Raw genomic sequence first — 12,739 nt, 5'->3', positions numbered from 1 at the left:
TGATCAACTCCCCCTAGTGGTGAACCATCGGATTTTCGAAACGTTTTGAAACAGTTATGACGTAATGAAGCCTCGTTTGCTAAAATCACGTGACTTGGGCCAGTTTGAAACAAGCTCCGAACCACTGATTCGAAACAAAAGATTCGTAAATGTTTCGAAGCCTCATGAAGCAGTGCTTCGAAAACGAAACGACCATCACTAGATTATAGTGGTTTTCAGCATATATTATAATATGAATAAAATTATATTAATTAATGAAATACAAAAAGTTGTTTACATGTTCATGTATTTTAAGGCGGTTTTCTGGCAATCACATCTGCATTTTACCATTAAAAAAATAAGAGTTTCTAAACAGTTAATAAATCAAAGAAATTCTGTATACAGGTAAGATTTGTAAAATTTACAAAAGTTTGTTGTAATGCATACAACTGTGATGGTGTTGTTTTTACGGTTTTAAGTTGTATTTTTTTACAGGATTGGTCTGGTAACCACAGCTGCCAGTATTTCTCCGTAAAAACTACGTAATTTTTCTTACAGTCTATCGTCAAACGGCCATGTTTCGTAACTCCTGTTGTTCCTGTAGCCCAGGGTTTGACAAACGGGGGTTGTCAAAAAAGGGAATCGCAGGTGGTTCGTGAGTAGAAAACAATTTATTTATCAGAATTAAATTTACATAAAATGTAAATAAGTAATTTTAAAATTAAAAAAATTAAATAAAACACTTACTGGCAAAAAAAAGATTTATTCATTTTATCTGCATGTCATTTGATCATTACACAACACTACACTACAATATATCAAAACACTGAGATACGCTTAACAATAAAAGAAGATTACAATAAAAGCTTAAAATTACAATAACTATTTAATATCACTAATACTAATGTTATATTTAAAAAAAAAGGAAAACTATATAACCGACATGTTTCACATTTTCTATGGGAAAAAAAGTGACACCTTCCCTTTGAAAAATCTCTCTGCTATCTGCACTGCCCTGCAACTTTGACTATTTGAAGTTTTGACTATTAGATTTTATCAGCATTAATATTGTTCATTTATTGCAAACCATTGTGATACACATACAGTACTGGTCAAAATTACCCCTCATTAGTAAATATGAGCAAAGAAGCCTTATGCGAATCTTATGAAAAGAATATCTCTTTAATATATTCCCTTTCATGTTTGCATTTTCTTAGAAGATACATTTTGTGATAATGTCAAATTGACAGAAAGAAGGAAGGTTTGTCTACTAAATCATGCGTGTGGGTGCTGGAATAGTTAAGCACATTTCTTCTTGTTCTGAAAGCAGTAGTTAAGAGGTTAAACTCAATATCCATGTTTAGAAAATAACTCTCCAATTAAGTTGAAATTTTAGGTTTCAAACAGAGGTGGTGATAGAGAGGAAAAAGTTACAGACTGCAGCTTTAAACCTGCTTCAGTGTTACTTTTTAACACTTTGTATAGAGCCATATAAGCAGCAGTGTTCATTTAACTTTTTGGCTACAAACTGTGATCTTTTATAGTGGTGGTAGCTAGATATTTTTCATAAAATGTGTATATAATGATTGTAATACAGATTGTCTGGGTTAGAGGCTTGTAACAGGTACATAATAGACGTATTTGTTCATTTCCGTGTATATATTCCTAAGTGCTTGTGGCAATAAGGACAGGAATGATGGGCATCTTGGAAGCCCCTGACACAGAAAGGGATGAGGCAAAATCCACAAATGAGCCTGTAAAACATCATGAGAAAGATTACAGACACATGGAGAAACTATACAACCATACACTGTCAGAAGAAATGGTCAAAATGGTCCCTAGCGGTCACTGGGATGGTACCCTACAAAATGGAAACCTTAAGTGTTCATATCAGTACTTCAAAGCTACACACTGGTACCAAAGAGTGCATATTAGTTTAAAGGTACATATTGGAACCAAATGTATACATATCTATAGCTTTATGGTACATACCAGGACTTTATTTCAAGGATACTGCCCCAGTGACAGCTACTGTATATGGACTGTTTTAATTATTTGACAGTGCCGATTTTTCACTTACCCAAGTAGAGATATTAGGACGCACATGCACCATGCAGACCAACCAGGTTTATATTTAACAACAGTCAGGATGTTTTTTTGACAGTATTGACAAACAGTCGCTGTGGGTATGTCACCCAATGCAACAGCAAAGTGCTGTGGCTGAACCACAATCACCTGAGGAGCTTCATTCCTCACCATCTGGTGTATGGACACTTTAACAGTAAAAAGCAAAGGGTGTTTGACAATGTGTATACTACCAAAGACTATATAATTAATACATTTTACTATAATTTACTGTTTTAATACTGTATTAATGCTTGAATGGGGAAAGTGCACCTTGCTGTAAAAAGAGCCAATCATCAATCATTAAAGACTAATGATATTCTGTGGCGGGGCTATTGTGAGGTACTTAGTAGTAGTAGTAAGAGTGTACAGTCGATGTCAGGTTTAATTGTTGTTTGATTGGGACATTAGTGAGCTATTTTAGAGATATTTTCATTTCCCTGTTCAAGTGAATAGGACTTGGTCATGTATGACTAAAATAGCTGTCCGGACTCAAATTACAAATATGGCCGGCCGCCTAGGCGGTCGACTTAAAGGGGCGTTGATACTACTTTCTTTCATAAACCGTAAACAGTAGACTACACATTAAAAGAACTGTACACTTTTATGCTCTTACCTCGCTCACTATAGTTGACCATCTCAATTCTGGGCATATTGAGGACTGGAAATTGGTTTGCTTCAGCTGTTCTTGGAAACTGCTGAAATGTGTCTATAAACATTTTTGAAAAACATGTAAGTTATTAGATAAAATGGTATTGCCTGTCCTAGCTTTGCTATCACATAGTAATTGGTGAAATGTTTTAGGAAACTCAGGTTGCGTTCAAATACCCACACTTGCAGTCGTGGCCACTAGAGAGCATGTGCACACGACAGAAAGATATGCCCTGTCCCAAATGGCGCACTTCATGTGGACTTTCGGTCTCGTGGCCTTAAATTGCGCGTGCTCGCTTAGTCTACGAGTCCGTAGGGTGTCCCATCTGTCATTTTTACACTTTGAAGTGTGCTCATCAGTGCCTCCTTTGCACCCATGATGCGGTCTTCAGCGAAGCCCGCACTGCAGCAGGCTTTGCGTACTTTACCAACCCAGAAGTCCTTGCGAAAGAGCAATCAGACCAATCAGACGACGGAAGGGAGGAGTTCACACTGACGGACACCTTCTCTATCTATTTCCGGCGTGACACTCGAGTCTGTCCCAAAAGCGTATCCCATCATGCATCATGTTCTAGGATGTATAAATCGTTAATCTTTTGCCCAAACCTTACGAGAAACTTTTAACATTTCATTTGTGCAAACATTCTTATGTAGTTTCTATAATAGCTGCAACTGCTTTTATCAAATCAAAACAACATTAATTGTGTGGTTTATTTAGAGACTACTAAATAAACAATAAACATAACTAAAGCTGCATGCACAAAATAGTGCAAAATTAGTTCAGCAAATCTTCGTTTCAGAGTGTTTATGTGTTCATTTTAATGACCTTCAAAATGTATATTTTAAGTAGCCTAAATAAAAAACAAATATGTTTCGGCACAAATTGCTGCCACAACCTGGATTGACATTTTTACACTTGCTAAAGTAACTAATGTCTCATCGGGTGAATATTTCTGCATCCACGATCTTTATGCCATGTAAGTAGACAAGTGATCAAGTGCAAAGACCACAAGTGTGGGTATTTGGACGCAGCCTTTACCTGCAGGTGCAGAACTCGTCTCCTTGTAGATAGGTAGTGATATGGCCTCTGTGTATAAGGGTGGTGGAGAGGGGGGATAAAGACCAGGCCCATCGATCTCATTGTAGGAGGGGGGTGGGGGGGTGGTATCAATAGCAGCCGGATATGAAGGAATATCCATCTGTTTACTGGATCTAAAAAATATTTGAGTCAATAAGCTTTTGAAGTAAAAGAAAATATTATAATACAAAAGCTGCCGGGATGAAGAATTTTATGTGGAAGAAAGCTTCACATCAACAAAAACTCAATGTGAAAAATGTTAAGAATCATGAGTGGGGGTTTACTGGTGTTTTATGTCGTGGAGTAAAACGTGAAAATATATCAGCCTGTGTTAACCCAAGTTCTTATCAAAGCCATTTAACCAAAGAACCGATTGACTTCAGGACGAGAGAACCGGAAGTGCTAAAATGCTAACTTGTTGAGAATGCAACTATGATTATTCAATAAATCATATTTATTATATTTACATCATCTTTGTCTTCTACCTGCTGCACTAAATGGACACATACACTAACCCATCCTCCCGAAAATCGAAATAAGACCAGTGAATCGTTGTAGAATGGAGTCATTGGGAAGAAAGTTGTCTTTTAGTGACTTTAGTGACTGATTTTGCCAAGTGAGAGATGTCCTCAATCTTACAAAAATTTAATCATGTTTTTTTTTTTTTTGTAGTAAAGTGAATAACCATTCAATTTGATTTATATAGCACTTTTCACAATTGTTTAATTGTTTCAAAGCAGCTTTACATTAATAGATGCAGGAGAAACACAGAAAAAATGATGGACAACATAAGCTGCAAAATATCGGTTTAACTAACTAGTAACTACAGTAACCATGTATTTCTGAACTCTAGTAAAACCATGATTAATTTTGGTAAGGGCAGGGCAACATCTAATGTTGACCCAAGGACAGCATTTTTGTAAATGAAACCTAATCCCAACCCAAACCCCAAACCTAACCATAACTAAACCCTAAAATCAGAGGGAAATGATAAGTGAAAAACAACGGTCTAAAAGCAGTTAATTCTGGTTGTAAGCTTAAACTTGAAACAAACTTAAACTTATTTCTGAAATCTAATTGGTTGATTGAAACGTTGTCAACATGATGCCCTGAGGACATAAACCAGTTTTCAAAATCAGGCGAGTTTAATGATAAAGATAGTGGGGAAATAAACAGTTTCAGCCTAAATACATGTTTTCTTAAAGGGAGCGATATTGATGGTTCAAGCAGTTTGATGAGAGATTCATGCCTTATCATACAGAAGACACTAGGTGGAGACAGCCACCTGCAGACCAGATAAAAGGGGTGTTGCTCTGTCATGACTATCATGACTTGACAACACTGTTGTTTACATTTCACAATCGATTTTTTGCTAGGAAGGTCACAATTAGACAATCAGAAATTGCTGACACTTCAAAGTGCACTGCAAAAAATGATTTTCAAGAAAACATTTTGTCTTGTTTTCAGTAAAAATATCTAAAACTTCTTAAATTAAGATGCTTTTTCTTAATGAGCAAAACAAGCCAAGAAAATAAATCTAGTTTTTAGACCAATAAATCAAAATTAAGTGATTTTGTGCATAAAACAAGCAAAAAAATCTGCCAATGGGGTAAGCAAATTTTTCTTGACATTTTTTTTTATTTAGTGTTTTTTAGATTTGTTGCTTACCCCATTGGCAGACTTTTTTGCTTGTTTTATGCACAAAATCACTTAAATTTGATTGTTTAGGTCTAAAAACTAGACTTATTTTCTTGGGTCGTTTTGCGCATCAAGAAAAAGCATCTTATTTTAAGAATTTTTTGATATTTTTACTAAAAACAAGACAAAAATACTAAAAATGTTTTCTTGAAAATCATTTTTTGCAGTGCAAAGCAAATCAACAATTGAATTTTAATGTAGGCCTACAAAAACAAAACGTCAAACACCTTTCGTATTGCACTGCAGAAATGCTTCCCATTAATTCCAAGAAATGAAAAGGCAAAACAAATAAAGAGTACACGTGTACAGTAAAAGTTAACTTTCCAGTTAAACATTTCTTCTCGGAATAACTGTAACCGTTGTATTTATCCTTACTGAAAGCTGGTAGCTGGTTTTAGCTGGTTTAAGGTGGTAGTAGCTGGTTTAAGCTGATCCTTCCAGCCTGGCAAAGCTGGTCAAGCTGGTGGGTCAGCTGGTCGTCCAGGGTGACCAGCTCCTGCTAGACCAGCTTAAAAAGTGACCAAAACACAGCTAGACCAGCTTGCTACATCAGCAATACCAGCTAAAGCCAAGCCGGAAGACCAGCTAAAACCAGCTCACCAGCTTATGCTGGTCTTAGCTGGATTTTTCAGTAGGGATGAAATATAACTGATGCTGGTACCTGGTATAAAAGAGAAAATAGGAAGGTATGGAATGATCAAGCAAGCTTTTCAAGGCAATCTTTCAGTAATGATATGAGAGTTTGCTTGCTTTTAATCAACTTAAAGTCGGCATAAAACGGAAGTAGCGATTGCCTTATTTTCCTTGTGCTTACGCATATCCGAGTGAAACCTGCTTCTGAAATTAAATGACGGCCCTGTCCCAAATGGCAAATTTCATGTAGACTTTCAGTCTCTTGGCCTCAAATTGTGCGTGCTCGCTTAGTCTACGAGTCCGTAGGGTGTACCATCTGTCATTTTTATGCTCTAAAGTGTGCTCATCAGCGCCCCCTTTGCACCCTTGATGAGGTCTTCGGCGAAGCCCGCACTGTAGCAGGCTTCGCGCACTTTACCAACCCAGAAGTCCTCACTGATGGGCCTAATTCTGGCATGTGTCACGACACGGAAGGAGAGACAGGACGCAAACGCAAAGTTCAAAAATAAATAACATTTAATAATAAAACACGAGGGATAAGATGGTGAATACGGTGAACACAGGAACATCCAAGACAGGGAACAGACGGGGTAGCAGTGACAATGACAGAGACTGCGTTTACATGCAGCCAATAACCCGTTCAAATCCGGAATATTAGCAATAACCCGGTCGCGCACGTCCATGTAAACACCGGCAAAAACCCGAATATGCTAATATTCCTGTTTTTAAAATCCCGAATATTACCCCTGGGTTACCTCTTTTCTAGCCCGAAATTTTGGTCATGTAAACGCGCATCGGGATATTCCCATCAAAAGGAACATTGATTTGTGTTCTGCGCATGTTCTATTCGCAAGGAATCTTGGTCTTTTGAGTAGAGGAACTTCTTGTATACACTTTTAGAGCGAGGAGGAAACCAATTGCAACAACCGCGCTTTGCACGTTAAATTAATATATTGCTATGCCATTCTTGTTTTTCACATCATACATGTATAATGAAGTTCAAATAGATTGTCAATAGTTATGAGAGTAACTTGTTTTTTTTTGTGAATTTGAATTCAAAATGTAATACTATGCTATTCATATTTCGTTAAATACAGTGAATGTGTGAAAAAAGTGAAAGATGACAGAATAACTGCATAGCGTCGTCTGCATAGATACAGTTTCTAAGATTAAAATTACTTTAATTTAACTGATCCACCCAAATACAAAGCGGCATAATATAACTGATTGCTTACCAGCATTAAAACCACTTAAAATAAAAACCTTAGGTTTTTTCTTTGTATGCAGCGTCCGCTCTGTGGATTAGGATGTTGCAATAACGCCGGTGGCTTTATTATTAACTGACTGAATACTTGACTCTTACCTGACATTTAGATATGAAAGTTTACCATCAACAGTACCTGCGCAAAACATTAAACATTGATGATCATCTGCCGACTCGACTGTTTCTGCACGTCCTCAGTCCGCTTAATTAACGCCTTTTCGTTCTATCCGCGTGAGGTAAACATTTTTGTTCTGTACTTTTTTACTTGCATGTATTTCTACATATTTTCGGCCAAGTAACACTCAGGATATAATATAAGTTATTATAGATAGCATAAAAGCTTGTTCTAAAAGGATGACAATTATAAAAACGATCTTTCCAGCTTAATTTAGCCAAAATAATGATTTATTCGTTTTCATACTTTATATATGTTAATTTATCTACTAATATATTATTGAAAATGCCATAAATAAATATTCATTGCCTTCTGTAAGCTATTGCATTCGTTTTGTACATTTATAGGTGCATAAATACTGTCTAATTTAAATTTCTTTAAGACGTGGTTGTGTTCTCTATTTACCGATGCTCTGTAAATTTGCACTTAAAAACCTTCTTGTTAGAAAATTGTTCTTCAATTAATTTTTTTTTCAAAAATATATTTAGCTGAAGAAGGCTAGTATATAGCTTGTTAATCTTTTTATCAAAAAAAGGAAAGTCATGTAACTTAGCCTACCCTGCTTCTACATCGGTGCAGCTTGTTCTGGATTTAAATAATACTTTTATTTTAGTAAATGAAGGCAGTAAAACCGCAAAGCGCACTAGTGAGCGCACGCAAAATCACCGCATTTACCTTTCAATCACAGTTTACATCGGGATATTGCCAATTCCACGTATACAGGGGTAACTCTCTCTGCTCACGCATGTAAACGGGTTATTCCGAATGTTTCAGAAACCCGAAACCCGACCTTAACTCGACCAAAACCCGAAAATTGACAGCATGTAAACGTAGTCAATGATCCGGCAACCGGTGTGACAGAAACAAGGCATATAAATACAAAGACAATTAACATAAGACAGGTGTGGTGTATTGGCGTAATGAGTCAATGAGAGTCCAGGTGAGACGGATCAGTGCAATACACAAAACATGTCACGGACTAGCCGTGACAGCATGACGCTCGAGTCTGTCCCAAAACACTACTCCGGTTTTCCGCTTTTCGACTCACGTCAAGGGTCCCTAAGGTCTGCACTACATGATGTCATCAAATTGTGGACTCTGTGGAGGTCCACAAGTCCGGAGTGTGCCATTTGGGACAAGGCCAAGGTAGGGCTGGATTTGAATCTGTCCATCAAGATCTGATTGGATTGTTTGAAGTTGGGTCATGTAGCTAATTGCTAATCACAGCGATCTTCTCCCAAACCCCGCCCACCTGCCACACCATATCACCGAAAGTAAAGAGAGATGTTTTGAGGAGGTCACAGATAAGTCAATTGTAAAACATACCCCAATATTCCAAAACAAATGACAGTTTATTATTTTATTTTCATGGCGACTTTAAAAGCTATAGATTAGATTTACCAATCATATGTAATGAAATGTAATTATACATTACTTATGTCTTTTAATGCTAATATGAGTCTCCAGTGGTCTCCATCACAATGTTTTTATTTACGTCACAAGGATGTTGTGAAACATTACATTTCCACTGTCTGTGTTTGGTATAATAACTAAATTTGCTTCTCAGGCGAAATCAGACAGACCATTGAGAATGCATCTTTATTATATTTACATCACTTTGTCTCCTGCCTGCTGTTTTTCTCTTTACCTCTGTGTCTGTCTCGTGTTATTTTAGTGTTTGCTCACAACAGAGCTGATATTTGAGTAGAGATTTAGTTACCCAGCTGACAGAAAAAAGTTCTAAAAAACAATCCTTGAAAGTTCCCAACATTCCCAATAACGGTAAGCCAACATATAAAGCGTCCAGTTTCTTTAAAAGGGCCATATTATGAATATCTGACATTTTCTATGTTTAATTGCTACACTGTAAAAAATGCTTTCCTGCCTAAACATTTTTTGTTAAATCAACTCAGATTTACAAGTCATGTCAGAGATGAGTTGTCACAACTTATAGAATATAGTTGAGAAAGGTCAACTTAATTTTATAAGTTATAACAACTCACCTGTAGTTATAACAACTTATCTCTAGTCAAGATAAATAATAGTAAGTTGAAATGACTTGTAAATCCGAGTTGGTTCAACAAAAAATGTTAAGGCAGCAAAGTATTTTTTACAGTGTATAATTGGGTAATTGGGAAAAAATTGATTCTCCCTATATGTGACGTATAAAAGGGGATCTTATTATAATAATATTTGACAAGAAGATTGGATTTTTCCAAATATATAGCAGATATGTAAATTAAATGTCCCCAAAATGTTTACTTGTGTTTAGGTCTGAATAAGTACACTCTAAAAAAATAATCCATAAAAAAACGGATAATGTCCTGGCAGAAAATTACCGGCACCTTTTCCATTATGTTTACATAATTTCTGTTTATTCAAAAACTGAACATTCTGTAGATTTATAGAACAGTGTCCGTAAATTTACAGAACATTTTCCGTAACCTTTAGGGACACTTCAATCTGCCTATGAAACGCAACAATGGTGACAATCAACAACAAAGCTTCATGCCGAAATGCATGCTGGGTACCAGGATTGCAGAAAACTCTTTCTTAACATTTACTCTCACCATTGTTGAGATTTGTATCCAAAGTATTGATGTCTCTGAAGCAAAAACCACAGTTGACACATTTGCAGCAATCTTATTAAATACAGTATGTTTTTAGATCAGCATAGAGTGTCACTCTTATACATTTCTGTTCTTTATTCTTATTTTATCATTTTATATTGAAATGTTAGGCAGCAAAACATAAAAACAACCAAGCTTATATGACAACATAGACAATTCTCCTTCCTCAAACAACAAACAAGTTGTAATTGCTACAAGCAAAAACACTGTTGCAATGCTAATAGAGAAGAGTCAGTTCTGGAAGGTCAAGGGACAAAAGCCTAACTAAAGGGAACACTAATCTCCATAGTGGTGACTTCAAATTAATCTAAAACAAACACAAACTGTAGATTTAATGTGATAAGTGTTGTGGTAAATATCCATTTGACTTACACGTCACGTCAGAAAGAAGATTTGTCTACTAAATCACATTTGTCGATGTTGGAATAGTTTAACGCTTGTGTCTTGTTCTGTCAGCATTTGTTTAGAAGTTAAACATCATCCGTGTTAGAAAATAACTCTGCAAGTTGTAATTTTAGGTTTCAAACAGAGATGGTGATAGAGAGGCAAAAGTGAAGGATTGCAGCGGGAGTTGTTGTGCCCATAATGCAACATGTTATTAAAAAAAACAGATAAATGCCCGTAAAACATAAATACGGAAAATTCCTTCATATTTACACAGTACTTTGTCCGTTTTTTTACGGATTTTTTTTTAGAGTGTACACTATGTACAAATATAGCTTATTTTCAATGTGACGTTGTAATTACTTTTGCTTGAAAGCTACTTAGTAATTGGTTTAATTATCTTTTAAAATTCTAGATTCATTTAAACAAGCATCATGCGTTTCTTATTTGACCCATTTTGATTGAAACAACTCAGCATTTTTTAGAGTAGATGTAAGGAGCTGAAAATGGTGACCAGTGCTTTACATGATTTACATTTTAAGTTACATTGAATTACTACCACAAACTTCATGATCTTTTTACTTCACCTTTAACCATCTCCTTAAAGTCTGTGTATACAAACAATATAACTATAAACAAAAGCTGATTTATTCTTACCTTAGTGTTGAGACTTCTTTTCCTTATACAGTACGGTATGTGACATCACTGTCTTACTCACTCTACCTGTTTACCTGTTTTTTTTTCTCTGTGTGCATTCCAGTAATCAAGAGGTATGTGCCTTTTAACTACATGTAGGCTAGTGAATCTGACAGCCTGCGTATGCAATAAAATAAATGTTTGACAATATTTATCCTGCTATACATATTTAGTTTGACTAAATGCTGTGATCTTATATTAAATCCATGTCAATGTTGCTCTTTTGTTTTTCAATGATCAGCTTTTCAAATGTTTTACACCGATAGAAGAGAGTTCACCAGTGGGTGTGACCATGACGTAGATTTTGCTGTAGATAAAACGTTTGAATTATAATGAACTAAAATTCTATCAAAATTATGTATTTTAAACATGGTGAAAGAGTAAAAAATGTAGAAATGGGATGATGCACAATACTTTAATTATTCTGTACTCACAATTATTCTGTTCTGTGACAGTGTATGTAGTGTGGTTTCATGGATATTAGATTACAGGGCATTTTAAACATGTCATATTATTTAATGTAACGCTCAATCTTCAACTAAAGGGCACCTTTTGTGCAAAATCCACTTTTACAAGGTGTTTGGACCTAAATATGTGTTGACAGTGTGTGAATACAACCACCCTACAATGGAAAAATCCACCCTGTCCTCTTTGTTATCCTAAATAAACCAAGTCTGATTAGACATGCCGTTTTGATCCTCTTATCAATGTGAGGTAACACTGATAAAGCCCCGCCCATGGCCACTGAATGACAGTCATATCTCACTAGTGAAAGAGTATAGTCTCAGACTGTATTTACAGGAATCGGATTAATACTCTTGGATTTTGGACATGCTGTAATAAATTATCTGTGGGGTATTTTATGTTGAAACGTTACAGACACATTCTGGGCACACCTAAGACTTACTGTATACATCTTGTAAAAATGGCCATGAAACGTGCCCTTTAATATATTTTATAAAACATATTCTTTGGCCTCTTTAGATCTGTCAATTGTTTTATTATGAGCATTATGTAATGTGAATTAGGTAGGAATTTATTTTTAAAAATCTAATTTTAATAGGCATATTTTCTTTATGCCAAAAAATCCAATTAATAGGCATATTTTCTTTATGACAAACAATCCAATTTCATCATGTTAAAGGGGTCATATTATGAGATTTTTTTTAAGATGTAAAATAAGTATTTGGTTTCCCCAGAGTGCATATGTGAAGTTTTATTTGAAAATACTTTACAGACAATTTATTATAACATGTTAAAATTACCACTTTGTAGGTCTGAGCAAAACTGTGCCATTTTTGGGTGTATCCTTTAAAATGTAAATGAGCTGATGAAATGCAAGCACTGATGGTGATTTGTTGCAATTGAAACTCAATTGTGCTGTCAATTATTTTTCTCTCTCTCTCTTTTTCTCTCTCTGCACTACA

At 35.6% G+C, this 12,739-nt stretch overlaps 1 protein-coding gene across 2 annotated transcripts; it reads right to left on the bottom strand.

Moving 5' to 3' along the window:
• Nucleotides 1-736: 736 nt before the first annotated feature.
• LOC129445505 (lipopolysaccharide-induced tumor necrosis factor-alpha factor homolog) lies at nucleotides 737-11,509 on the bottom strand. 2 transcript variants are annotated; one of them, XM_055206702.2, is made up of 5 exons: nucleotides 11,274-11,509; nucleotides 3,794-3,966; nucleotides 2,720-2,812; nucleotides 2,060-2,252; nucleotides 737-1,733 (listed from the first exon to the last, which is right to left on the bottom strand). In XM_055206702.2, exons 2-5 carry the CDS (start codon nucleotides 3,951-3,953, stop codon nucleotides 1,625-1,627), a joined length of 555 nt encoding a protein of 184 aa, XP_055062677.2. In that variant the 5' UTR covers nucleotides 3,954-3,966; nucleotides 11,274-11,509; the 3' UTR covers nucleotides 737-1,624. The 2 variants fall into 2 exon arrangements, with proteins under 2 accessions (XP_055062677.2, XP_073716106.1); XM_073860005.1 differs by lacking the exon at nucleotides 11,274-11,509 and having other exon boundaries at nucleotides 3,794-4,061.
• Nucleotides 11,510-12,739: the final 1,230 nt, after the last annotated feature.

The sequence above is a fragment of the Misgurnus anguillicaudatus genome, chromosome 3 (assembly GCF_027580225.2).
Source record: "Misgurnus anguillicaudatus chromosome 3, ASM2758022v2, whole genome shotgun sequence".
Lineage (NCBI taxonomy): Eukaryota > Metazoa > Chordata > Actinopteri > Cypriniformes > Cobitidae > Misgurnus > Misgurnus anguillicaudatus.
This window is presented reverse-complemented; position numbering and strand designations above follow the sequence as displayed.